At 37.8% G+C, this 27520-nt stretch overlaps 1 protein-coding gene across 6 annotated transcripts in view; it reads right to left on the bottom strand.

Annotated features, from left to right (window-relative positions):
• Positions 1-27520, bottom strand: part of LOC103102343 (ras GTPase-activating-like protein IQGAP2) — a 124340-nt gene that overhangs the window by 48489 nt on the left and 48331 nt on the right. For 5 of the 6 annotated variants that reach the window (XM_056824769.1, XM_056824768.1, XM_056824771.1 and 2 more), the window contains 6 exons: positions 22359-22537; positions 20362-20449; positions 18213-18385; positions 16227-16314; positions 4191-4354; positions 3119-3279 (listed from right to left, as the gene is read on the bottom strand). In XM_056824769.1, coding sequence (XP_056680747.1) covers positions 3119-3279; positions 4191-4354; positions 16227-16314; positions 18213-18385; positions 20362-20449; positions 22359-22537 — 853 coding nt within the window. The remainder of the gene's footprint in view (positions 1-3118; positions 3280-4190; positions 4355-16226; positions 16315-18212; positions 18386-20361; positions 20450-22358; positions 22538-27520) is intronic. The other variant, XM_056824770.1, reaches the window with a different exon arrangement.

The raw sequence follows: 27520 nt of genomic DNA, 5'->3' as shown, positions 1-27520 counted from the left end.
TATCAAAATTGAAATATTCTGTTACATTGTCTTTATTTGTACCTCCCCTATGATTGTACTGAAGAATATCATTGCAAAAGCCCCAAAATAACATTTTGTTCCTTTTTTTTTTTTGGTTTTCATTAATTGTCACATATATGATGATTGACGGACTCCATCACATTGGTTTCAATCTGTATACAAGTTTTGGAGAATTTATTTATCTAATAATTTAAATTGATTTTAATAGGTCTTCAGAATTGATTTTTAGATATCTGGGAGCATCCCCACCTCTGACTGCTTATTTAGCTGCCTCCAGTACAGAGCTTTTTGGGGTTTCTCTCCTACCAAATTTTTGAATAATGATAATAAACTTTGTCAAAAAATATCTATTCCAAGGTTGAAGATTGGCTAAATCTGTAGAACTTATGACAAATATTCATGATTTCAAAGATTTTTGAATGTCATACAACAATTCATGTGAATCCTAATGATAGTGGGTTTGTCTGCAATTATCCTTAAATGCGCTCTTACAATTCTGGGAATTTTATTACTTTCTAGAATCTGTATTAATTGTTGCACTACTGTTTTTAAAAGACTTTTAACTGGTGAAAAAATTATGTACATTCACACTGTGGATCCTGGTCAAATTAAGAGGGATATAAATTTCACTTCTGAGTAAGCATCTTTTGTGTTGGGCCTCTGCTCAGCTAACACATTGTCATATGCAATATAAACTGTGAAATTATTATTTTTTTTATTTTTTTCTCTTTGTTTGTAATAGGATATTTGATTTTCCACCTAACATTGCTGATACTTGAAGTACAAAAAATCAGTATTAATGGTTTTTTTTTTTACTTGAAGGATAAAGTTTACATACAGTATAAGTTTACAGTATCTATTAGCCCTATTAATTGTGCAAACCCAAAATCTTCAGCCTATGCAAACCTGCCATTCATTGATAAGTGTAATGAGACTTTGTTAAAATATTATGTCTGAATCCAGGAGAAGGGAACAAAGAGCAATTATGCAGTGCCAAATAGCACAAGGTCAAAAAAGACCAAACCCAATCCAGGGAGGATTGTTAAACTTCTATGCCAATACAGAAGGACTTGAACCTAGTGTGAGAATTGAGGTTGTGGAGCATGACATATGTTAAGATGCAGGACGCCTTGTACCACACTTCATGTGCAATATTCTGACTCAAGTACCTGAGATTGACTATCATCCTGACTCCCTCTATCTCTGACAGTTACAGTACAGACCAGGGAATGATTTTTCCCATTTGCTGCTTGAAACTTAGTCCTTTCTCTCTTATAGTTTGGCAATTTTCTGTAGTCCTGGCTACAAATGGGTAAAAGTGCTGTATTGCTGCTATTGTCCAACAGGCTTCTGGGACATAAATCACTTTAATAGAGCCTTGCTATAATTCAAGAAACTGTTACAGCATTATTTTTTACTCAAAAATTTATACATGTAAGATTTTTATTTTATTTTTTATCATTTCTGTACTTATTTTTATACAGAATTTAATTTTTGTTTTTTATTTGGGGATTTTTTGGGATGGTTTGTTTTTTTCTTTTGACAATTGTTTCATATGCCTCTTAACTCAATCATGTATCCCAATATGATTCCGGTGTTGTTCAACACACTCATCAGGGGAGATTGTGGAATTATCCTAAAAATCCAAGGTTTAAAAATTTTTGGAGAAATTTCAGGAAAATAAACTTGCCAATACCCAAATCAAAAAAGCAGATCCTTTTGGAGAAAATGCTGAAAAGATGCCTGAAGAAGCCACATATCACATCAAAAGACCCAGAATGAACTTTGGGATATAATGACCTGAACTGAGGAGGGTTGAATATACTTATTCTGAATGTAAACTCTTATGCCAAAGGGGACTGGCCCCTAATTGGCATTTTGTCAATGTGTCTATCAATCAGTTTTTATATTTTATTCTCACCTCAAACTATTGTAATTTCCTCTTAGAAAAATGCTAATATTGTATTTACTTTTAGCTATAAAGTTTTGGGGGTAATAAGATATTTATATTTAAATGATCCATTGGGAAGATGGGTCTCCCAAAGGATCACAGGGGATTTTTGTCAAAGGAAGTTCATCCATTCCCTCCCCTCCTGAATAATTGCAGACATAATAGAGTTGTGCCAGGTTTTGCATCCCTGAACATGCTGTACATCAATTAAAAGTGAGGGGGAGGATTTGACCAGGGCTTCTTGCTTGGAACGGACTTAGCAGTAGAGCAGGCAGGTGAAGAAAAAAGAGGAAGGGACTGGCAGGCCAGGCAACACGTGGTCAGGTTACTTAGAGGAATGATTGTCTACCCTTTTTAATAAACTTTATAAAATATATATCTGGGTAGAAATATTATTTCAATTCTTACACCATGGAGTCCCAAGTAGGGTGTTCAAGCTTTTGTTGATTCAATTCAAATGTAGACAAAGGATAATTCATACCATCTTCACAATCTTGTGAGGTATTAAGTAGGGGCACTTCTGTTGTTAAACAAAGTTTAACTCAAAATAGAAAAAGGGAATAAAGAATTCTCTTTTACATTAGGACCCTATTCTAATATGTTCCTAGGAAAAAGCAAAAGGAAGCCTCTTCTTTTCAATGTTTGCTTCTTCCCTTTATATAGCAGGTTATGGGAAAGATGGATGGGGATGACTTAGGGTGGGTGATCTTCAAATGCTGAAACTTCCATTAGACACTGAAAGCTCAACTTGTTTTGGCTCATGAAGGAGATAGAGGATTCAAACACAAATCCTGCTGACTTTTTCTTGAGCGTGTTACCTGACGTCAATTAATTGGCATAAAGCCCCAGGTAGCAACTATACATTAAAGGATATGAAATGTATATATTAAGGTGGCAGCTTCCCTTACATCACACACAATTGAATAAAAACAATTCCACCTTTTCAAAAAAAAGAAAATAAGGTGAAGACAACATACATGAGCATTCTTAGTACTTCATGACCACTTAGATTAAGTAAGATCAAGAAACAAAAGATGCTTGACAGGAAGGACTCCATCCTTGAGATTGCAGGTCCCTGGAGCCAATGATTCCAGAATCTCACCTATACCATTTACAAAGAGCTGAAAGGAACGAAGGATCCCTTACCATTCCAAGTATTCTTCATCCACGTTATTCAAGTCTATAGAAAGATTTCTGAGACGATCCTGGGTCAAAACAAGATCCTCAGTTTCCAATGCCTGGTTAAGCAAAGCAACAGCTGACAATATTTCTACTGTCATGAATAGCTCCTCATAAGGGATATAGTCCTAAAAGAAAACATGTCAATGAGAATTTTTGCAACATTAAACAAAGTATTATTTTTAAAAACACAAAAAAACAAAACCATCATTAAGAATATTTCTGTCAAGGGTGCCTTGGACAAAACTTGAGAAAACAAAATGAATAGGAATATCAGTGGATAAGAAGAACAAGGATGGATAATAAGGAATAACAGTATAGTCCATAATAATACCAACAGCTGATATTTATACAAACTGATTATGAGGGCCACATGGAATAATGTGAGATAGAACAGTGCTATTATTTCAGATATAGTACTTTAAGGTTAAGAAACCATTTTTTTTAATACATTACCATTTGTTTTAAAATCAATACTGTGCATTAGTTCCAAGGTAAAAGAATGGTAAGGGCTAGGCAAGGAGGGTTCAGTAACGTAAATAAGGTTACACAGCCTTAATCTTTCATGGTATTGACCTTTTCCAGTTTTCCTCCTCCTTTCCTGACTGTTCCATTTCAGTCTATTTTTTAAATCCCTTACGTTCTGTCTTAGAATCAATGCTAAGTAAAGATTCCAAGGCAAAAAAGTGGTAAGTAAGGGCTAGGCCACTGGGATTAAGCTGTTTGCTCGTGATCACCCAGCCATGAAGGGTCTGAGACCACACTATTTGCATGACTCCCAGTCCAATACTCCATCCACAGGAACACATGTAATTGGAGTTCAGACAACATAGTGCCTATGCTTTCTAGGGAATCATTACTTTAAATAAAGAGCAAGTAAATTCTATGAATGGCATGAATGTCTCATGAGGTTTCTTCCCCTTCTGAGATCATGTAAAATGATTTCAGAGCAACATCTCATTTTTCAAGATGATTCTGCTCTTCCAACTAAATACTCCACTCTGAGACAATTAGGCAGCCAGAGTCCATCTGGACTTACCAAAGAATTCTGATTCTGTAGTTTGAACAGTTCATCCTGATACATAACAGCAGCAAAGGGATGAACAGTTGGTAGCTGGGCCTCAGGTTTCATAAGTGCAGTCATGGTGTTACTGGGATCACCTTCTTGAATTACAGCATTTATTTGATCAATAGCAACAAGCCCTGAAGGAAAAGGATGCCATGATAGAAAATCATTTTATTTACTTGGTATTATTTCCCATTGTGTGTCTCAGTGATTGGGGTTAAAGATCACTACTCTTCACAAAAGTGGGGCTTCCAGGTAAACATGGTAGCAGTGTAGAAGCAGGACTCTTCCTCTCCTCACCACCTACCAATACAGACTATCTCAAAACACCTCCCCCCAAAAATTCATATAAATGAAGGCACTCACAGCATTGAAGGTATGTGGGATTTGGGCATTAACACACCATAAGGTGGTGAAAAAGCTTCCACCAAAACACAAGCTTATCCACCCTCCCCCTCCCCAACTATGGAGCCAGAGTCAGAGCCAGCGCACACTAGAATCAGCGAGTGAGTGAGGGGCATCTCTGGAGGAAGTGAAGGGCACCTCTGGGTCCTTTGTAAATGACTGAGACCACCAAGGACCTACCCCTGAGAGTACCTAGACCTGAGGCCCCAGCAGGCTGGGGAGTGCAGACTTTGGGGACTGGCAGGGGCAGCAAACAGTGGAAGGTGCAGAGACTCAAGAGCTGGCCTCAGCCAAAATTCTTGCTCCTTAGCTCCATACACAGAGAGCCTGCCCATATCACTCAGACTTCTTCTTTTTTTTTTTAAAACCTTACCTTCCATCTTGGAGTCAATACTGTGTATTGGCTCCAAGGCAGAAGAGTGGTAAGGGCTAGGCAGTGGGAGTCAAGTGACTTGCCCAGGGTCACACAGCTAGGAAGTGGCTGAGGCCAGATTTGAACCGAGGACCTCCCATCTCTAGGCCTGGTTCTCAATCCACTGAGTAACACAGCTGCCCCCTCTCATTCAGACTTCTAACTTGAAAGGGAAGGAAAAACCACCACACTAAAGGCAAATAGTGCCCAAGAACAACAACTTCCCAACACCAAGAAAAACAGGGGTTGACCCTGGATAATCTTTATGGAGGAAAAATCCAGGCTATAGAGGAAATAGAAGAGGAAATCCAAATAAATGCACCAAAACCTTCCAAAAAATGGAAATTGTTCACAAACTCTTGAAGAATTTAAATTGGAGTTTATCAAAAAGATGGAAGCTTTCTGGTGAGAAAAGTGGGAAATTGTTCAAAAAGAAAATAACAGTTTAAAGGACAAGAATTCCCAATTGGAGAAACAGCTGGAAACCACTGAAAGCAGGATAGATGAAACCAAAAAGGAAAATCAAAAGATTATAGCAGAAAATCAGTCCTTAAAGACCAAAATTAGGCAATTAGAAGCCAATGACCTTGCAAAACAGCAAGAATTGATGAAACAAAGTCAAAAGACTGAAAAAACAGAAGAAAACATAAACTAGCTCACTGAAAAGATGATGGATTAGGAAAATAGAGCATGAAGAGACAATTTAAGAATCATTGGTCTACCTGAAAAGCCAGAAATGAACAGAAATCTTGACATTATACTACAAGAAATTATCCAAGAAAACTGCCCTGATATTCTTGAACAAGAGGGAGGGGGGAGAAATAGACATTGAAAGAGTCCATAGAACACCCTCTACACTAAATCCTGAAAAGACAACTCCCATGAATGTAATTGCCAAATTCAAGTGCTTCAAACCTAAGGAGAAAATTTTGCAAGAAACCAAAAAGAGACAATTCAGATATCAAGGAGAACCAATCAGGATTACACAAGATCTGGCAGCTTCCACACTAAAGGACCTCAAGACTTGTAATATGATATTCAAAAAATTGGGTCTTTAATCAAAGATCACCTGTCCATCAAAACTGACTATATATATTTCCAGGGGAAAGTATGGGCATTCAACAAAATAGATGATTTCCAAGTATTTGTAAAGAAAAGACCACAACTAAGTGGAAAGTTTGATATCCAAACACAAAGATCAAGAGAAACATGAAAAGGTAAATAAGAAAGAGAGGGAAAAGGGGGGAAATATTTTATTCAAACTTTCTCCTTTAAGGGCTTCAATAAGATCAAATTATTTATATTAGTATATGGGGAAAATGTTATTTGTAACTCTCAAAAATTATATTCACTATTATAATAATTAGAGGACTCATTCAGAGGAAGAGATTGGGATAATAAGTGCTATAAAATGATATGCAAAAAAAAGAAAAGGGAAGAGGGAATCTAAGATGGCACCAAGAAATACTTGAAAAAATAAAATAGGATAATCATTATCACACAAAGATACACATGGGAAGGGGAGGGGAAGAATACTCTTATAAGAAGGAGAGGAAGTGAGTGCTAATAGGTAATACTTGAACCTTACTCTCAGTGAAATTAGTTCTGAGAGGGAAGAGCATCTAGATCCAATGGGGGTATTGAATTCTACCTTACCCTACAGGGAAAGTGAGAAGGGAAAACTAAGGGGGGGGAGGGGGCTAAGAGTACAAAAAGGAAGGGGGAAAGAGATGGGGGACAGAACTTAACAGACCCTAGAAAAATAAAAAGGGACAAAAAGAGAAGGGGCAGAAAGGGAAGCTTAGTAAGGGTGGGGATTAGGGGGACTGATCAAAAGTAAAACACTTGTTTAAAAGGATATAGCAAAAGAAGAAAGGACAAAAGTAGGAGAGAATATCAAAATGCTGGGAAATACAGAAGTGGCAATTATAACTTTGAAAGTGAATGGGATGAACTCACCCATAAAACGAAAACAAATAGGAGAGTGGATTAGAAATCAAAATCCTACCAAATGTTGTCTGCAAGAAACACATTTGAGGTGGGTAGACACTCACAAGTTTAGAATTAAAGGTTGGATCAAAACCTATTGTGCCTCAACTGAAAGAAAGAAGGCAGGATTTGCAATCATGACATCTGACAAAACCAAAGGAAAAATAGATCTGATTAAAAGGGATAGGGAAGGTAACTACATTCTGATAAAAGGCAGTATAGACAATGAGGAAATATCAGTTATCAACATGTATGCACCAAATGGTATAGCATCCAAATTTCTAAAGGAGAAACTACTGGAGTTGAAGGAAGAAATAGATAATAAAATTATACTAGTGGGAGAGCTGACCGTACCATTATCAAATTTAGATAAATCAAATAAAACATAAATAAGAAAGAGGTAAGAGAGGTGAATGAAATCTAAGAAAAAACAGAGTTAATGAATATATGGAGAAAAATAAATAGGGGGAAAAAAGGAATACACCTTCTTTTCAGCAGCACATAGTACATTCACAAAGATTGTCTATGTACTAGGGCATAAAAACATGGCAAACAAATGCAGAAAAGCAGAAATAATAAATGCAACCTTTTCAGATCATAATACAATAAAAATAATGATCAGTAAGGGAGAGGCAAATCAAAAATTAATTGGAAATTAAATAATATGATTCTCCAAAATCAGTTAGAGAACAAATCAAAGAAACAATAATTTTATTGAAGAGAATGACAATGATGAGACATCCTTTCAAAATCTATGGGATGCAGCCAAAGCAGTACTCAGGGGGAAATTTATATCATTGAGTTCATATATTAACAAATTAGGGAGGGCAGAGGTCAATGAATTGGACGTGCAAATCAAAAAACTTGAAAGCAAACAAAACAAAAATCTCCAGATGAAAACTAAATTAGAGATACTAAAGTTAAGGGAGAAATTAATAAAATGGAAAGGGAAAGAACTATTGAACTAATAAATAAGACTAGAAGTTGGTATTTTGGAAAAACAAACAAAATAGACAAAGTACTGGTCAATCTAATTTAAAAAAGGAAAACAAGAAAACCAAAGTAACAGTATCATAGATGAAAATGAAGATTAATTAATTAAGAGGAAATTAAGGCAATCATTAAAAAGTATTTTGCCCAATTGTATGGCAACAAATATGGCAATCTAGGTGATATGAATGAATACTTACAAAAATATAAATTGCCTATACTAACAGAGGAAGAAATGGACTACCTAAACAACCCCATATCAGAAAAAGAAATTGAACAAGCCATCAAAGAACTCCCTAAGAAAAAATCACCACCTCCTGATGGATTCACAAGTGAATTCTATCAAACATTCAAAGAACAACTCATCCCAATATTATACAAACTATTTGACAGAATAAGCAAAGAAGAAGTTCTACCAAATTCCTTTTAGGACACAAATATGGTACTGATTCCAAAGCCAGGCAGATCAAAAACAGAGAAAGAAAACTACAGATCAATCTCCTTAATGAATATAGATGCAAAAATCTTAAATAGGATACTATCAAAAAGACTCCAGCAAGTGATCACCAGGACTACTCATTATGATCAGGTGGGATTTATACCAGGAATGCAAGGCTGGTTCATTATTAGGAAAACTATCCACATAATTGACCATATCAACAAGCAAACCAACAAAAAAATCACATGATTATCTTAATAGATGCAGAAAAGCCTTTGACAAAATACAATCCATTCCTGTTGAAGACACTAGAAAGCATAGGAATTGAAGGGACTTTCCTAAAAATAATAAACAGTATATATCTAAAACCATCAGCAAACATCATCTACAATGGGGATAAACTAGAAGCCTTCCCAATAAGATCAGGAGTGAAACCAGGATGCCCATATCACCTATATTACTTAACACTGTACTAGAAACACTAGCAGTAGCAATTAGGGAAGAAAAAGAAATTGAAGGTATTAAAATAGGCAATGAGGAGACCAAGCTATCACTCTCTGCAGATGATATGATGGTCTACTTAAAGAATACTAGAGAATTAACCAAAAAGCTAGTCGAAATAATCAACAACTTTAGCTAAGTTGCAGGATACAAAATAAACCCACATCATCAGAATTTCTATATATGTCCAACACATCTCATCAGCAAGAATTAGAAATAGAAATTCTATTTAAAATCACCCTAGACAATATAAAATACTTCTGCCAAGACAAACACAGGAACTATATGAACACAACTACAAAACACTTTCCACGCAATTAAAACTAGATCTAAACAACTGGAAAAACATTAACTGCTCATGGGTAGGATGAGCTAACATAATAAAAATGACTATCCTACCCAAACTTATTTACTTATTTAGTGCCATACCCATCAAACTACCAAAAAACTTTTTTTTTTTACTGAATAAGAAAAAATCTTAACAAAGTTCATTTGGAAGAACAAAAGATCAAGGATATCAAGGGAAATAATGAAAAAAATGCAAAGGAAGGTGGCCTTGCAGTGCCAGATCTCAAACTATACTATAAAGCAGTGGTCATCAAAACAATATGGTACTGGCTAAGAGACAGAAAGGAGGATCACCTCAGCAAGACAGTCTATGATAAGCCCAAAGACCCCAGCTTTGGGGTCAAAAATCTACTATTTGATAAAAACTGTTGGGGAAATTGGAAGACAGTATGGGAGAGATTATTTTTGGATCAACATCTCACACCCTACACCAAGATAAACTCAGTATGGGTAAATGACTTGAACATAAAGAAGGAAACTATAAGTGAATTAGTTGAACACAGAATAGTATACATGTCAGATCTTTGGGAAAGGAAAGATTTTAAAACCAAGCAAGAGCTAGAAAAAATCACAAAATGTAAAATCACTAATTTTGTTTACCTCACATTAAAAAGTTTTTGTACAAACAAAGCCAATGCAAACAAAATTAGAAGGGAAGTAAGAAATTGGGAAACAATTTTCATAACAAAAACCTCTGACAACGGTCTAACTACTCAAATTTATAAAGAGCTAAATCAATTGTACAAAAAATTAAGCCAGTCTTCAATTGATAAATGGGTAACAGACATGAATAGTGTAAAAATGGAGATTTGAACTCCAGACTTCAATCCCTAGAAGTCCTTGGTACTTCCCAGAATTCCCTATAATCTCACATGGGTCTCCACCTGGGCAAGAATACAATTTAGTATTTAAGGGGCTCTCTGCCTCCCAAGACTCACTTCTTCCACTTCTAAGCACACGTGTCTTTCTACTCGGCATGCAAGATGTAAGTGAATTGTTAATGGGCTCATCAGCCCTAGACAAATGCTTTTCTTATTTTGTATTTTCTTATTTCCTTGATTTCTAATAATCTTTAATAAACCTCATAAAATGCAATACTTTTAGTAGAGAAACTAATCTAACAATAGGCAATTTTAGAAAATCAAAAAAGAAATCAAAACTATTAAATAAGCACATGAAAAAGTGTTCTAAATCTCTTATAATCAGAGAGATGCAAATCAAAAGAACTCTGAGATATCACCTCACACCTAGCAGATTGGCTAACATGATAGCAAAGGAAAGTAATGAATGCTGGAGGGGATGTGGCAAAGTCAGGACATTAATGCATTGCTGGTGGAGTTGTGAATTAATCCAACCATTCTGGAGGGCAATTTGGAACTATGCCCAAAGGTCGATAAAAGACTGTCTGCCCTTGTATCCTGTCATACCACTGCTGGGTTTGTACCCCAAAGATAATAAGGAAAAAGAGATGTACAAAAATAGCTGCACTCTTTTGTGGTGGCAAAAAATTGGAAAATGAGGGGATGCCCTTCAGTTGGGGAATGGCTGAACAAATTGTGGTATATGTTGGTGATAGAATACTATTGTGTTCAAAGGAATTCCATGTGAACTGGAATGACCTCCAGGAATTGATGCAGAGTGAGAGGAGCAGAAGCAGGAGAACATTGTACACAGAGACTTATGATACACTGTGGTACAATCAAATTTAACAGACTTCTCCATTAGTGGCAATGCAGTGATCCTGAATAACCTGGAGGGATCTATTTAAAAGAATGCTATCCACATTCAGAAGAAAAACTGTGGGTGTAGAAACATCAAAGAAAAACAACTGCTTGACTACATTGGTCGAGGGGATATGATGGGATATAGACTCTAAATGAACATTCCAGTGCAAACATCAACAACATGGAATTAGGTTCTGATCAAGGACACATGTAATACTCTATGGAATCGCATGTGGGCTAAAGGAAGGGTGGGGGCAGAGGAGGAAGGGATAGAATATAATTCTAGTAACCAAGAAATAATTTTCTAAATTGACTAAATAAAATAAAAAAATAAAAATAAAAAAATAATTATTTCAGAAAAAAAAAAGATCACTACTTAGGGGGAGAATCGGCCTAGTCTTTGTGGCTAGACCATACTAGTTGGTACTAGGCATGGAAGGTCTCAATTTTCAACATGACTCATAGATCAGCTAATGCCATATATCCTTTTAGCTTGCCAAAGGTATACTGGAACAGGTACTTAAAAAGGGTTCCATCTTGTAGTTAATTTTCAAAGATAGATACTTTAGTTGTAGCAAACTTTGTTTTTCAGTGTGCAGATAATCAAAACATTTTGAAAGGTATCTACTCTTTTTATATATCTAAATTTTAACTTTAAAATAATTTATATTTTCTCTCATATCAAATATATGCTTCTCTCTTTACAGTTTCATTGTTTATTCTGATTTGGACAAATGACTTTGTATTTATGTGCCCATTTCACAGCTGACCGGTCTATTTTTATAATCTGAATAAGTAATTCAAAGCAAAAGTTCCTAGACTATATATTGCAGGCACTTCTCTTTCAATGTCCAGTCTTGTGTTTCATCTTGTACACAGAACCAAACCTGACTCTTCTAGCCTTTAAGAATCTTAGGCCTCTGGGTGCAGCTGATTAGCTCAGTGGATTGAGAGCCAAGGCTAAAGATGGGAGGTCCTAGGTTCAAATCTGGCCTCAGACACTTCCCAGCTGTGTGACCCTAGGCAAGTCACTTGATCCCCATTGCCTAGCCCTTACCACTCTTCTGCCTTGGAGCCAATACATGGTATTGATTCCAAGACGGAAGGTAAGGATTTAAAAAAAAAAAAGAATGTTAGTCCTCTGAAACTGAACAGGAATACCATCTCTATTTTCTGATTTACCTCTTAATTTGGTATCATTCAATATGTTTGGTATCATTTGATATGTTTCTCTACTTTTCTCCCGTAACCCCATTAAACTATTAATTTAATTAATTACATAAATCATTTGAGACCACAAGGACCAAGTCATCTAAATATCTAAATATTAGTAGGATTTAATAGGTGTTCAATACATGTTTTGCCAATTACAAACATAGCTATAAACATGCTTTTGCCTTTTTTTTCATGTTTCAAGTGCTGATCAAGCAACCTGGCACATAGTAAGTGTCAATGTAAGCATGTGGCCTGACTAGCAATAGTCATTTTGCAGGACACTTTCCTCTCATGTCTCTGGGTTCTACAAAGTGTCATTTTCAACTAAAAATTAAGATTTGTATATTTTCACAATTTTTATGCCACTTGCACACATTTCAAAACAAGGGTCGCTATAACTTAAGATGTATGTGACTTAATTGTGTCAACTTCTTTAGATTTATTGGAACATGAATATGCCCATGAAGGCATAAAAGCTCATTCATAGTTTTTCAAAGTGAAAGAATCATCAAACATAGTCATTAGCTTCTTTGACCTGGAGACCAGGCAGAAAATCCAATGTGTTACAAATAAGTTGATTTTAAGGTTTCCTGAAAGAACATTTTGGAAATGTGGAGTTTGCATGCTTTTCAGGGAAGAGAGAATAGAATTAGCTGTCAAACAATGGGAAGAATGATTGCTGATTTGTGACTGTGGGGAATTAAGGTAAAAAGACCAAAAAGGACTCCATCCCTTTATAGCAGATATCCAGACAGAACTTAGAAAATTCAACAGAGAAACTTTAGATCTCTTCATCACTTGTCCTCTTGCTAACAAGCCCAGATTACAGCCAAGATTACATATAACCCATTCCTGACAGATGAAAAATTATCTCCTTTTTAGAGACATCCAAAACGATCTTATACACATCATCTATAAGCCATTCCCTCATCTGACATTACTCAAGTTCAGGAAATGCTTATGCCAAGTCTGCATCCATCCCATGGGCAAAAGTTACTCTTTCCTTCAAACAAAGACTCAGGAAAGATGAACACTCCATTACTATCCGAAGGTAGCTGTCAAATAAAATGATATCAGAAGAAGGCCAGGTCATGATCATTGGCTATTTCCACACCTTGATATAAGAGACTAATCATGGAGTAAATTTAAATTATTTCTAATTCTTTGAATGGAGAATTATGTCTTTTGCAAACACTATACAACATAAAAAATAATTGATCCACACAGGATCAAGTCAATCATTATTGAGTATTCCTGATCTGCATGAAAATATAATGATGTATGTCCTTCTCCCTCAGAAATGCCAACACTGCTTTCTCTTGCCTTATAATATAGGAAAAACAGAGCAGAGAAAACAAAGAGAACACGAGTGTCATGCTACCAAGTTATATAAACGCAGTTCAAACTTTGGCAAATAGAATATTTCAGAGGTACACAAAAGACTGTCAGTTAAACAGTTACTATATTCTGCTAGAAACTGAAAACTCCTTAAATTTCTATTTAAAAAACAAAACATTCTCTCTTAAGTTAAACAATAGCTACATTGTAAAATGTTTAAGTTGATTATTATTCACTGTCCATAATGAGGCTTGACAATTGTTTTTCAAAATCAAATTTTGGTCCTGATGAACTATATGTTTTCAAATGAGGAGTGATAAAGGGTTTCAGAAGAAAATTATTTTCTCTATTAAATCTATAAATTCATACAACTTGTGCAATACTTTAATGTACATATGATCATTATTAACCAAAAATTATTACTCTGAGTCATGAATACCTTTCCAAATTAAAAAGGGGGGAAATGCATAGTCAACTAGAAACAAATTGTCAGCCAGTCAATTTAAGAACTTAAACTATCTGGGAAATTTTGTAGACATGATGCATTTTCTTTCAAAATCCAAAGAAAATCTGATCAAGGAAAGAAATAGTAGCTTTAACGCTTTAAAAATAAGTGAAAGTAAAAAGCTATAAGACTTTACTCGCTACACTTCTGATTCTCAAATTCTTCATCAGCACACTACTTTATTCCTTTGTTTCATTTTTGTCAAAACATAATGAAATACTCAATTTCCTAAGGGATCAGAAAGAGAAACTTCAAATTATGTTTTTTAAGTGACTAATATTTTCAAAACCCATTTGGTTGGAATAAAACAAAAAGCATCAACGTGCCCAAATTGAAGTACTGTCTCAGGAAAAAAATGAGCATGTTTCCCCAGAAGCTCACAAAACATTCTATATTCCTAGATTACCTTTCTTCATATGGCAGTTGTTTTCTTTTTATAATCAACAATATGGAATTATAAACAAATATCCTTCATCTTAATGATATCTGAACTTTGGCAAGGCACCATTAAAGTACCATTTGAATAAGTAGGATTTCAGTGATGTTGACCCACATGCATTAATCTTGGGCTTTTAAACAATGAAAAACCAAAATATAAGTCCTCAAGACTCATCCAAAGGCAGCATTAAGGGTACACTGGGATTTGCTCTAGGATACATGGGCAATTTACATTCACTTGGATCAAGTCCAAATAAAATTCCAAACTGTCTCTACTGGTGTTCAGAGTGAAATAATTTGTGCCAGGAGCCATCAAAGACCATGCTGTTTGACATGGTCACACGTGGAAACTGGGGACTGAAAAGCAGCCCCCAGTAAAGATGAGACACCCATTTAACCCCCCTGAATGACTTTTCCTATTAACATCCCCTTATTATTCTTATTTAGACCTAGAAAGAATACATGAGAGCAATAAGCTTGATCCCACTTACAAAGTTAAGTTAAACCTAAGGATTCTTATGTACCCACTTAGATAGGACCCTCTTTTCTAGGCATAAAAATTCTGGCAAATCTGTGCTCAGAATTACTCAACCTAAATCTGGATCATGTTGATTCCACCCTCTGACCCTGCCCTTGGCAACAATATTTTTGTTGACTATCTCCTTAGGCTTCTCATCTGTTGTTAGGAACTATGTAAACATGAATGTTGAGAATGCAATTGTGTGCCAAGTAGATGTGTGATCATGAGGATATAAAATAAAGCCAATCCTCAAACAAGGGGGAGCAGCTTTTCCTGTGAAACCAATAACGAACCACCTCCAAGACCCCATCCCCTGTGGAAGTCTGGACCCCCACAGCAGATTGGTATTAGCAAGGAGGAAAAAATGCAGGTGAAGACATGCAAACTAGTGTATGCTTATTTGAATTAACTGAGTTTATGTTCCTTAAGAGTTTCACCACTCTATAAGGTGCCCTGAGGAATTTAGCTGCACAAATCCAGAAGGATTCAGGACTGGAGGATGCAAACCTGGCATGAGCTCTCCTTCCTCTTGCCATCAACAGTCTCACTGACTTGGACTAAAGTCAAGCAGGCTGAAAGAAAACAATTCTTACACACTTTGACATTTTGGGAGTGGGAAGGCAGGTGGCTAAACCAAACAAAGGAAAAGCTCTCACTTTCCCAGTAGAACACCATAACATACCACTGGGAAAAGATCTGTAGGTTCTTTCTCCATCCAAAAATGATTTGAGTTCAAATCATGAGGTCAAAAGTTTCAAAACAGAAAAACCAACAGAAATTCAGGAAAAATTCAAAGCCCAAATATAGTAAAAATAATAAAGTTTGATTCATTAAGTCAATAAAAAGATTCAGAATTTTAAAAATGAGTAGAAAACACAACAAAATTGAATTTCCCCATGTAGATAAGTAGTAGAAGTGGCATGATAAAACTAACTACTAAAAGATTGTATTGACTAATGAGGGATTTTAAAAGTTGTGGAGCAAAAATCTCTATAGACACTTAAATGCTTAATGTAGAAAAATAGCAAGATACCCATCTACTCTCATTAACAATAGCAACCTTTTCTATATTACTTTTTATTGAGAAAATACAATTGGGCAAGACATTCATTTTCAACTTTCCTCTATTTCAGACTATCAGCTAGCACATATGAGGCACTTCTTTCATTAAGTGACATCACTTACTGTTGATTTTATTAATGATTCCTTGGATTTCTACTTGGGTCAGGCGCTCCTCATATGCTTCTCTTTCCTTTTCAGAAAGATGGATACTCTGAAAAACAACACCTTCACTGATTGCCCCCCAAAAGCAAACATTTTTATTTTTAAGAGTTAAGTCCTTAAAGTAATATCTTTCTAATCTAGCACTGATTCTCAAGCAAATATGGACTTAATAGAAACAAAATCAAAATTCATTTTTATTACTGTTGTGTAATATTTGTAAAACCACATTTATTTTGTACTTCAATTGTCTGTTTGTCTAATTCTGCACGGTTCTATTTGGGATGTTGTTGACAAAGATGCTGGACTGCTTGGCCACTCCTCCAACCCAAATTGGAGAAAAAGCTCTCCTGGGAGCTACTTTTTTCTCTTGTAATCATCATCCCAGGGCTCATAACCTGGGTCTATTCTACAAAGCTGAAACTTTTATCACCCAGATAAATCCAGACTAGAATAAACTAATCATGGGAGGCAGGCATGATCTGGTGTTTTCAGGGGTACAAAATGAATCCTGGATGAAAGTTCTGGCCCTTTGTGGGGAGAGTAGGGGAAGGAAGGGAACATAAGCCTTGTCACTGAAAAACTGTTGCATGAAGTACACATTTTGATGTCCATGATTTCATGCAGGAAGAACTTTAAGGAAAAATGTAGCTAGGATTCAGATTTTCTCAAGGAATGACATGAGGAACGTGGGGATTCCTTGAAAACTATGGTTGGGAAGTGATTCTAGTTCAGTGATGGTGAACCTTTTGGAACCCTTTAGGGACCTGTGGGGTGCCTTCCCCTCACCCACAGACTTGGTGCCCAGATCCCCAATCTCTGCTTTGCCTTACTCACATTGTAACAATGTGCCACACACCCCTCTCCAGCACTGGACAGAGGGGCTTTGGGGGGATGGTGGCTTCCAGCTGGATGGAGCCTAGAGAAACCAACTCCTGAAGTCATGGGGACCAGCCCTTGCAACCAGCTGCCCAATAGGCTGACTGAGTGAGGGGGCTGATGCTGAGGAAGTGGAGCTGATGCTGAGGAGGTGGGGCAAGTATAGGGGGTAGACAACTCAGAGACCCAGCTATCCCTACTCTATATTTGGGGAGGGGGAACAGCTCCCAGGCAGCTCATGCCTGCAGAAAGCCACCTCCTGAGGCCATGGGGACCCTCCTCTGGGAAGATGTCTAAGAGATCCTGTGCCCCCCATTCTATACTGGTGGGTAGGGCCAAGCTCTCAGCTGGCTCACACCTGAGGAAGCCACCTCCTGTGGCCATGGGACCTTCCCCTAAATCCAGTCCCACCTGCCTATGGGCTGCCATTCCCATGTGGCTGGGAGCAAGGGGCAGAGGGAGCCTGGTTACCCTTTGGTGGCTGAGGTCACCCCCCACACTGCCACCTGGCAGGGAAGGACAGAAGAAAGTGGAGATCTTTTCAGGGCTGTGGGCGGCCTCTGCTCTGCGGGAGGGGATACACCAACACCTTCCCCAAGCCATGCAGCCCCGACTCCCAGATAGGGGAGGGACAAAGGGAAGGTTTACCCTGAGCTCAGAGGCAGGAAAGCAACTCTGCAGAGGACGCACCCTTCACGCCCACATCCACAGAGAGGTCTCTGGGTGCTGTCTTTGGCACACGAGCCATAGGTTCACCAGCACGCTTCTAGCTGTTGCAAAGTAAAGGACTCCCCATTCTTTCTATTGCAACCATATCTCCTAGTACTTTTCTGGTGAGCTTTGACAAAACTGCAAGTTCCTCATGCATTTGGGGGGATTGAATTCAAAGTCTTTTACCTCATTATGTACTTTCAAATTCCCTTATCTGTGCCCTGGCTTGTTTCTTATTAAGAAGTAAGACTTCAAATATCTCCCTGGTAGTCATTGTTTATCAGCTGACATGTCTGTCATATATCCAACAAAAAGGAACACAGTTATGTTTTACGTTTACTCATGTATCTAATGAAGTACCTTTTCTTCTTTTCTCTGCTTGGCTTCCCAAAGTTCCTTTTGATAATTCTCAGCCAGGCTATCATCCACAGAGGTTAAAATGGCTTTTGGATTCTTGAGAGTTACAAGAGTCCCTTCTGCGATGCCCTTCTTAATGGCTTCATTAATTGCTATGACTGCAACATGCACTGAACCTGGGAAAGAATAGAAGGCATTTTTTTAAGCAACAAAAGCAAATAAGAGAAATGTTGAGGTGATTAAAATTCACCCTGTTTTATCTTAAATTATTGCTTGCATAAATGTAAATGAGAACTGTTTTGCTTTCTGTCTTAGACTTGATACTAAGTATTAGTTTCAAGGCAGAAGAGCAGAAAGGGCTAGGCAATTGTGGCAAAGTGACTTGACGAGGTTCACACAGCTAGAACCTGTCCCAAGTCACCTTTGAACTCAGCACCTCCTGTCTCTAAGCCTTTTCTATCAACTGAGACACTTAGCTACCCTTAATGTGTTTTTATTGCTGAAGAGGTCTATAAATATTGGTACTATGTACTCAGGTTAGTTACAGAGCTGAAAACTATCTGAGGTAGAAATAAAAAACAAATTTTCTGGACTCCAAACCCAGGGGTATATACATAATATGCCATATGGCTTTAATGCCTATTTGTTTATAAGAACTACAATAATTATGACATTTTGCACTTTCTTAGATCCTTCTTTTTAAACTGATTTAAATGATGAATGTAAGATATATTTAGCAGCAAAATAATAATTTCTATAATCTCACTGGCCTAAAAAAAAAAGGAAATTAAGGCTCTAACTAGTTTGCCTGAGGCTAATATTTGATAATTTACATAGAAACTGCTTCTCAGTTCTAGGATTTTTTCAGATCAGGACAGTAATTGAGAGAAGTCTTAAAAATGATTTAGGTACGCTACAGGAAAAAAGAAGATATAGAGCATTTGTTAAAGGCACTTAAATGCTTTAGAACTGAATTGGTTGTGGAGTAGATTTTCTTGACCAATAAGGTCCCTTTCCAATCTAAATCAGTCTTCCATTATGCAGGGAAATGTTAGCTGAGATTCCAGCCCAGGTCTTCTTGCCCAAATTCAACACCGAGGGATGTATAAAATGCAAACAATTCCATAGCTGATTTCCAAAGTTCCTTATAAATGGAAAAAATGGTAAAACACCCTTGTGGTGCCTAAAAGGGGGGATTTGGGGAGAACAAATTAAAAAACAACAAAAATAAGACAACCCATGATGAAGCAGTAAAATATTGGGATCTCTATATTTTTTGACATCATGGTTTAAGAAAGAAACCTGCTCAAATTCTGTTCCAAATCTCGACCATATCAGAGATGAATGATCCTTGATAAAAAGATGAAGATGGAGTCTTAGGCTTCCTGCCCATCAAAAGGGGCCCAAAAATATCATTCCAAGAGAGTTTGGGACATTTCAAAGCCTGAGAAACCCCACAAGCCTTGAAAATCGACTACCATTGAAATCCACCAAAAATATGTCAAAAACATAAGACAAAAAGAGGAAAAGGATGCCATACAATTCAAAGTGTATAAGAAAAAAGTTCTTACACACTTTGAACTTTTTGAAGTAGGGAGGCAGGTTCTAAATGAAACAAAGGAACTGCTCTCACTTTTCCAGTAGAACACCATTACATTACACTGGGCTAGGATCTGTAAGCTCTTTCTCTATCCAAAAATGATTTAAGTTCAAATCATAATCCAAATAGTAAGAAAAAAATTAAAATCCAAGCAAAATTCAAAGCCCCAATATAGTAAAAAATTAAGTTTGAATCATTAAGTCAATCAAATGATTCAGAATCAAAAAATAAGATAACAAAACATAATTGAAAGTCCCAGTAGAGGTTTTCACAAGTAGAAGTGATGTGATACAATTGACTACTAAAAGATTGTATTGAGACTAATGAGGGACTTTAAAAGTTGAGGAGTGAAAAATTCAATTAACCCCTGAAACCTTAATGTAGAAAAATAGCCAGACATCCATCTACTCTGATTAGCAATAGTAACATTTTCTATATTATTTTTCATTCATAAAATACAATTGGGCAAGGCATTCGTTTTCAACTTTCCTCAATTTCAGGCTATCAGCTAGTAGATATAAGGCACTTCCTTCATAAAATGATTTCACTTACTGTTGATTTTATTAATGATTCCTTGGATTTCTACTTGGGTCAGGAGCTCCTCATATGCTTCTCTTTCCTTTTCAGAAAGATGGATATTCTGAAAAACAACACCTTCACTGATTGCCCCCCAAAAGCAAACATTTTTAAGAGTGAAGTCCTTAAGGTAATATCTTTCTAATCTAGCACTGATTCTCAAGAAAATATGGACTTAATAGAAACAGAATCAAAATTCATTTTTATTACTATTGTATAATATTTGTAAAACCACATTTATTTTGTACATCAATTGTCTGTTTTGTCTAATTCTGCACAATGCTATTTGGGATGTTGTTGACAAAGATGCTGGACTGCTTGGCCACTCCTCCAACCCAAATTGGAGAAAAAGCTCTCCTGGGAGCTACTTTTCTCTTGTAATCATCATCTCAGAGCTCATAGCCTGGGCTTATTCTACAAAGCTGAGACTTTTATCACCCAGATAAATCCAGACTAGAATAAACTAATCATGGGAGGCAGGCATGATCTGGTGTTTTCAGGGGTACAGAATGAATCCTGGATGAAAGTTCTGGCCCTTTGGGGGGAGAGTAGGGGAAGGAAGGGAACGTAAGCCTTGTCACTGAAAAACTGTTGCATGAAGTACACATTTTGATGTCCATGATTTCATGCAGGAAGAACTTTAAGGAGAAATATAGCGAGGATTCAGATTTTTCTCAAGGAACAACATGAGGAACGTGGGGATTCCTTGAAAACTAGGGTTGGGCAGTGATTCTAGGTCAGTGATGGTGAGTCTTTTGGAAACACTTTTGGGACCTGTGCGGTACCTTCCCCACCACCACCACCACCACCTCCAGTCTTGGTGCCCGGATCCCCATCCCCTGCTTTGCCCTGCCCACACTGCAACAATGTGTCACATCCCTCTCCCCAGCATTGGACAGAGGAGCTTTGGGGGGGATGATGGCTCCCAGCTGGCTGGAGCCTGGGGAAGCCAACTCCTGTAGCCATAGGGACCTACCCTTGCACCCAGCTGCATTGGGGGCTGGCTAAGTGAGGGGGCTGCTGCCTAGCCATGAGCTGAGCAGGTGGGGCAAGCTCAGAGGGTAGTCAACTCAGAGACCCAGCTCCCCGCACTCACCATTTGGGAGTGGGCCCAGCACCCAGCCAGCTCATGCCTGTAGGAAGTCACCTCCTGAGGCCAGGGACCTTCCCCTGGGAAGATGGCTCAGAGATCCTGTGCACACCACTCTACATTGTTGGGTGGGGCCAGCTCCCAGCTGGATCACACCTGGGGAAGCCACCTCCTGAGGTCATGGACCTTCCCCTACACCCAGTCCTACCTGCCTATTAGGCTGCCATTCCCATGAGGGTGGGAGCAGGGGCCAGAGGGAGCCTGGTTACCCTTTGGTGGCTGAGGTCACCCCCCACACTGCCACCTGGCAGGGAAGGACAGAAGAAAGTGGAGATCTTTTCAGGGCTGTGGGCAGCCTCTGCTCTACGGGAGGGGATACACCAACACCTTCCCCAAGCCATGCAGCCCCGACGCCCAGACAGAGGGGGGAAAAAGGGAAGGTTTACCCTGAGCTCAGAGGCAAGAAAGCAACTCTGCAGAGGACGCATCCTCCACACCCACATCCAAGGAGAGGTCTCTGGGTGCCGTCTTTGGCACACGAGCCATAGGTTCACCAGCATGCTTCTAGCTGTTGCAAAGTAAAGGACTCCCCATCCTTTCTATTGGGACCATATCTCCTAGTACTTTTCTGGTGAGCTTCAACAAAACTGCAAGTTCCTCATGCATTTGGGGGGATTGAATTCAAAGTCTTTTACCTCATTATGTACTTTCAAATTCTCTTCTCTGTGCACTGGCTTGTTTCTTATTAAGAAGTAAGACTTCAAATAATTCCCTGGTAGTCATTGTTTATCAGCTGACAACTTTGTTATATTTCCAACACCAGGGAACACAGTTAACTATGTTTTTTTTATTTTTATTTTTTACTTATTATCTAATGAAGTACCTTCACTTTTGCACTCTCTTCTTTGCTTTGCTTGGCTTGCCAAAGTTCCTTTTGATAATTCTCAGCCAGGTTATCATTGACAGAGGTTAAAATGGCTTTTGGATTCTTGAGAGTTACAAGAGTCCCTTCTGCGATGCCCTTCTTAATGGCTTCATTAATTGCTATGACTGCAGCATGCACTGAACATGGGAGAGGAATAGAAGGCAATTTTTTTTAAGGAACACAAGCAAATAAGAGAAATGTTATGATGATAAATGTCAGTCCTGTTTTACCTTAAATGATTACCTGGATAAAAATAAAGGAGAATGATCTTCCAATGTATGTGTGTGTGTATGTGAGTGAGTGAGAGAATGTGAGTACTTTTAAGCCCTTACCTTCTGTCTTAGACTTGCTACTAAGTATTAGTTCCAAGGCAGAAGAGCAGTAAGGGTTAGGCAATTGTGGCGAAGTTATTTGACTATGGTCACAAAGCTAAGACCTGTCCCATTTCACATTTGAACTCAGCATCTCCTGTCTCCAAGCCTTTTCTATCAACTACAGTAAAAATAAGGTATAGGATATTTGTCAAAGCCACTTAAATGCTACTTATTACTGGAATCTGCTGATTTTTATTTTTGTCTGCTTAATGAGGCTAACTCACTCTCCCAGATTCATATCCCAATCAAAATTTGTCCTCCCTCATTGCTTCCATTATTTCACCCTTGATCTTATATTTCAGTATCTTAAAATCTGGCTTTTATCTCTGCTCTTGAAACTGTTTTATTGAAAGAATTTAAATTTAGGTTTTATGCTAAATATCAGAATTCTAAAGTAATATTTTGGTCACCGATTTAAAAATATTACAGCTTAAGTCAAAATTACGTTTAGCAATTTTATTTATAAAGAGGTGGAAAGAGTGAAAGTAGAAAAAGGTAGATAAAGAGACAAAGTACTACCTAGCTACCAATGCCCTTATTTTAATCCTAATGTCTCCAGACTGCAAATGCAAATCCGAAAGCGAATCTCACCAGAATCCAAAGTCCTAAACTCACAATCTAATGAGAAACAAATATGTACAAATAAGCTACAGAAAACAGAGAGGCAATTATTGAGAGGGGAAAAAAAACTATTCAGTGAGGTTAGGAAAGCTTTCCTATGAAAAAAGAATTTCAGTTGAGACTTGAAGGAAGTCACTTAAGTCAATAAAGGGCAAGGAAAGACAACTTTGGAAGCATGAGGAATGACCAGAGAAAATGCCCAGAATTAAGAGATGGAGTATATTGTTCATGGAACACAAAGAGGCCAGCTTCACTGAATCAAAGAGTATGTGGTGGGGAATAAGATGGAAGAAGATTGGAAATGTAGGGTCATAACTGTGAAGATGGTATTAACTCTCCTCTGCCCATTTTTTTAGATTTAATCACCAGCAGCATATACACCCCACTTACACTTGAGTGGGGGAAGTCTGTGACCCATGTGTGCAAAAGTGGGTGACAAATCAGAAACCACTGACTTGGACTTGGACTTGAAGAGACTGTTCTTAAAACTCTCCCTTTGAAATACCACGTGGGTGAGTGAAAAAGGCTACTTTCCTGGATTTTCTGAAGGGACTAGCCTCAGGAGAAGCCTCCCTTCTTGAGAGAGGCTTTGTGACTGAAGTCTTTGCTTTATTCATCCCCAGACCCTTGGCTCAAGGCTGAGACCCCTCTGGCTGAGGACGAATTAGCCCTGCCTGGGTTGAGCCAGGGGTGAAAATTTTTAAGTATACTATGTCTCCTGGTTTAATGTGCAAATTGTAATCCAGGAATACTCTTTGTTGTATCAAGCCCATTTCATGCAACTCTGCTATTCTTGTTTGTAAAGCTTGTATATATTTTGTTAATTGATAGTCTAGTTTGTGAGAAGTTCCAAGTCAGAGAAAGAAAGGAGTGATAGTATCATTACACTGTTTGCTTCTTCTTCTGTTTGTTTTTTATCAAGTATATAATTTTGTTCTTGTTGTATGTTAATATATTTGCCACTTTGTTTCTCCTCAGTCAGTTGCTTAATCATTTACTTTAGTTGAGTCATCTCCTCCCTCATGGCTAAAATCATCACAGTCATTTCATTGTCTTTTGCTTTTTTCCCATAAATTAGATGTACACCTTTTTTTAGGGCATAGTATAATTGGATTAAGAAGAATAATGCTCCAGCATATGTGGGAATGAATGAAATCAAGCGATTTACATTTATCTTCAGCCATTGAAAACTTTCATAGATGTTAAGCAGAAAATAAATATAATCTGGAATCTTGACAAAAAATAAGTTGTAAACCATATAAAAGAAATGTACAATCAAGGCTAGATAACCCATGGCAAGTAATAGTTTCTTTGCTGTCTTGTATCTTGAAAAGCCTTTTGCAACAGAAAAAAATGATTTTTAAATCTTGCCCTTTAAGAGTTGCCTCCTCCCTTCAGAAGGAGTGGTTTCTTTTGGCTGTGGTGTTGCTAGGCAGATTAGTTGCACTCAATACCACTCTCAAAATGGCTGCTTTTGACAGTCACACAGGCTTTTGAAATGTATGTAGGCCCAATTTCTCTGAAACTTCTCTGACACCTCCAACTGCCTTCTTCTTCCCAATTTCTAGACAAAATAGGTTGGAAAACCTAGCTGGCTCTGCCAAAAACTGTAATATTTATAGGAAAAATGGGGAAGAATTGAAGAACAGGGGATATGGAAGGTTTTGTAGCAGGGAATGGAGGAATTGAAGGGAGAGAGGGAATATGGCTGCCAGGGAGGTAAAAGGAGAGAGATGCCCCCTACGAGCAGCTATTTGTGAAAAATGGGGTTCCTGAGAAATGGGCAACTTATGATAGCCTGAGGGGATGTCTTCTCTATAGATTGATGTGGAAGATACCCCATAGCAGGTAAGCATGGACCCTCCTGAGGGACAAGCCTCCCCCAGACCAAGGTCACCCAGTGAGGGTCCAATAAGGACTGTTTATAGTTTAATGGCTATCCTGAAGTTTAGCTCCCTCTATGTGCCCTGAAATGTTAGTCCTCTTATCTGACTGCAATATTAAAATAAAGATAAATTTTAATAACAAATTTGGATTGTGGGGGTATCAGGAAAGAGGGAAGAGGGGTTTCCCTAGATGAGGTTTGATTCTCTTTTAGCTTTTGATCTGAGACCAGGGCTCAGGCTGGTGGAAGGTTTCTCTTATTCCTGTCTATGCTATATCTATGCTAGCTTTCCTAAAGTCAAAGTCTTAGCAGTAAACAGCAAGCAACAAGAAAAGTTCTGAGTTTTGGAGCTGGTTGGGCCTGTCTCTTCAGGCTGACGCCCCTAAAGACCAGCCTTCCAGTTCACACTGCTTCTTTTAAGTCCTTTTGTCGATGACATGATCTCAGGGATCCAGGAAGAGCACACAGTTGGGGAAATCAGGAAAATAGAGGCACTTCTATCCAAAGACGGGGAGAGAGCTCCTTCCACTTCCAGGGCCCGGAAGGAAGTGCTTATCACAAGACCAACTGCCACTCCCAGTTGCCCCTTTCCCCATCAACTGTCTGTCTTGTCAATATCTTCCCTAATATTCCCACTGTTGTTTGTTCTCAGTGGCAGAAAGTCCAGAACTTGTTTTAGTTTTCCTTTCCACAGGCTGGAGCAAAATACTTAGTGTATTAAGTTAGATATCTTTACCCTTTACTCTCTCTTATTTTCTTACTTTCACTCTTTCTAAATTTTATAAATAACTTACTAAAAAATCATTTGGATTTAAGTAATTAATTCCTGGTGACCACACTCTTAAATAATTTAGTCCAACCTTTTATTTTTACCCCTTACATTCTGCCCAGCATTATAAAGAGCTTTGAATGGAAATCAAACAGCAGATTTTGCCTTTGATCTGGAGGCAAGAGGGAGCCAATTTGAATCGGGAGGAGAAATGCAACATCATACTGGTATTCTTGCAAAATTATTATCACTTTAGCTGCTTTTCTAGCTCTCTTTCTGGACCTCTAATCTAGTATTTCCAAATGACCATCAGACATCTCAAAATGAATGTCTCATAGACATTTTAAACTCAAAATGTCCAAAACTGAATTCAAAATCTTTTCCCTCAAACTCTCCCTTTCTTCTTCCTTGCTTCCTTCTGACCACCAAGGGCACTGCCATTCTGCCAGTCACCTAGGTGTCACCCTCAACTCCTTACGTTTTCTCACCCCCATATCCAATTAATTATGAAGAACTTTCTATTCTGTATTCTTAATAACTCTTACATATGCTCCCTTCTATTTTCTGACATTGCCACTACCCAGATACAAGGTCTTATTACCTCACCTCATATTTAGATAATTATAATAGCTTACTGGTGGATCTCCCTGCCTCAGATTTCTCCCCACTCCAGTCCACTCAGCTGATAGAATAATCTTCCTGTAATGCAGATCTGACTATAATAGCTTCCTATTCAATAAGTTTTACCAACTCCTTATTAACTCCAATTGGCTTTTCAAGTGCTTAATAACTTGCTCCCTTCCTACTTTTACAGTCTTATACGTTAATGTCCTCTACATGTTTTGTGATTCAGGGACACTGGCCTCTTTGCTGTTCCTTCTATGCAACTTAGCGTCTCTTGACTCTGATCATCTTTCCTGGCTACCCTATCCCTGGAAAATTCTCCTTCCTCATCTCCATCTCTTCATTTCCCTGGCTTTCTTCAAGTCTCTACTGAAATCTCATATTTTACAAGAAGCTTTTCCCAGGGTTTCTAGTCTTAGTGTCTTCTCAGACTACTGCCAAAATATCCTGAATACAATTTGTTTGCAAATAGCTCTTTTTCTGTGATCTCTCAATTAAACTGTGAGCTACTTGAGAAAAGAGATTTTTTTTTTTGCTTTTCTTTATAGCCCCATCCCTAAACATAGCACCTGACACATAGTAGTCACTTAAAAATGCTAGATGATTAACTGACTGCTAGCCATTTAAGAAGTGTTGGCATTTTGAACACTCTAATGCAAATACTATCAACAAAGCAATGGGTTCAAATCAAGAAAACATCTAATGCCCAGTGGACTTACGCGTCGGCTATGGGGGGTGGGGGGGAGGAAAAGAAAATGATCTATGTCTTTAACGAATAATGCTTGGAAATGATCAAATAAAATATATTTAAAAAAAAAAAAAAGAAGTGTTGGCATTTTAATAAATT

This window comes from Monodelphis domestica, chromosome 3 (genome assembly GCF_027887165.1).
Source record: "Monodelphis domestica isolate mMonDom1 chromosome 3, mMonDom1.pri, whole genome shotgun sequence".
NCBI classification, from domain to species: domain Eukaryota; kingdom Metazoa; phylum Chordata; class Mammalia; order Didelphimorphia; family Didelphidae; genus Monodelphis; species Monodelphis domestica.
Note: the sequence above shows the minus strand (reverse complement) of the source record. Positions and strands in the feature narration are given on the sequence as shown.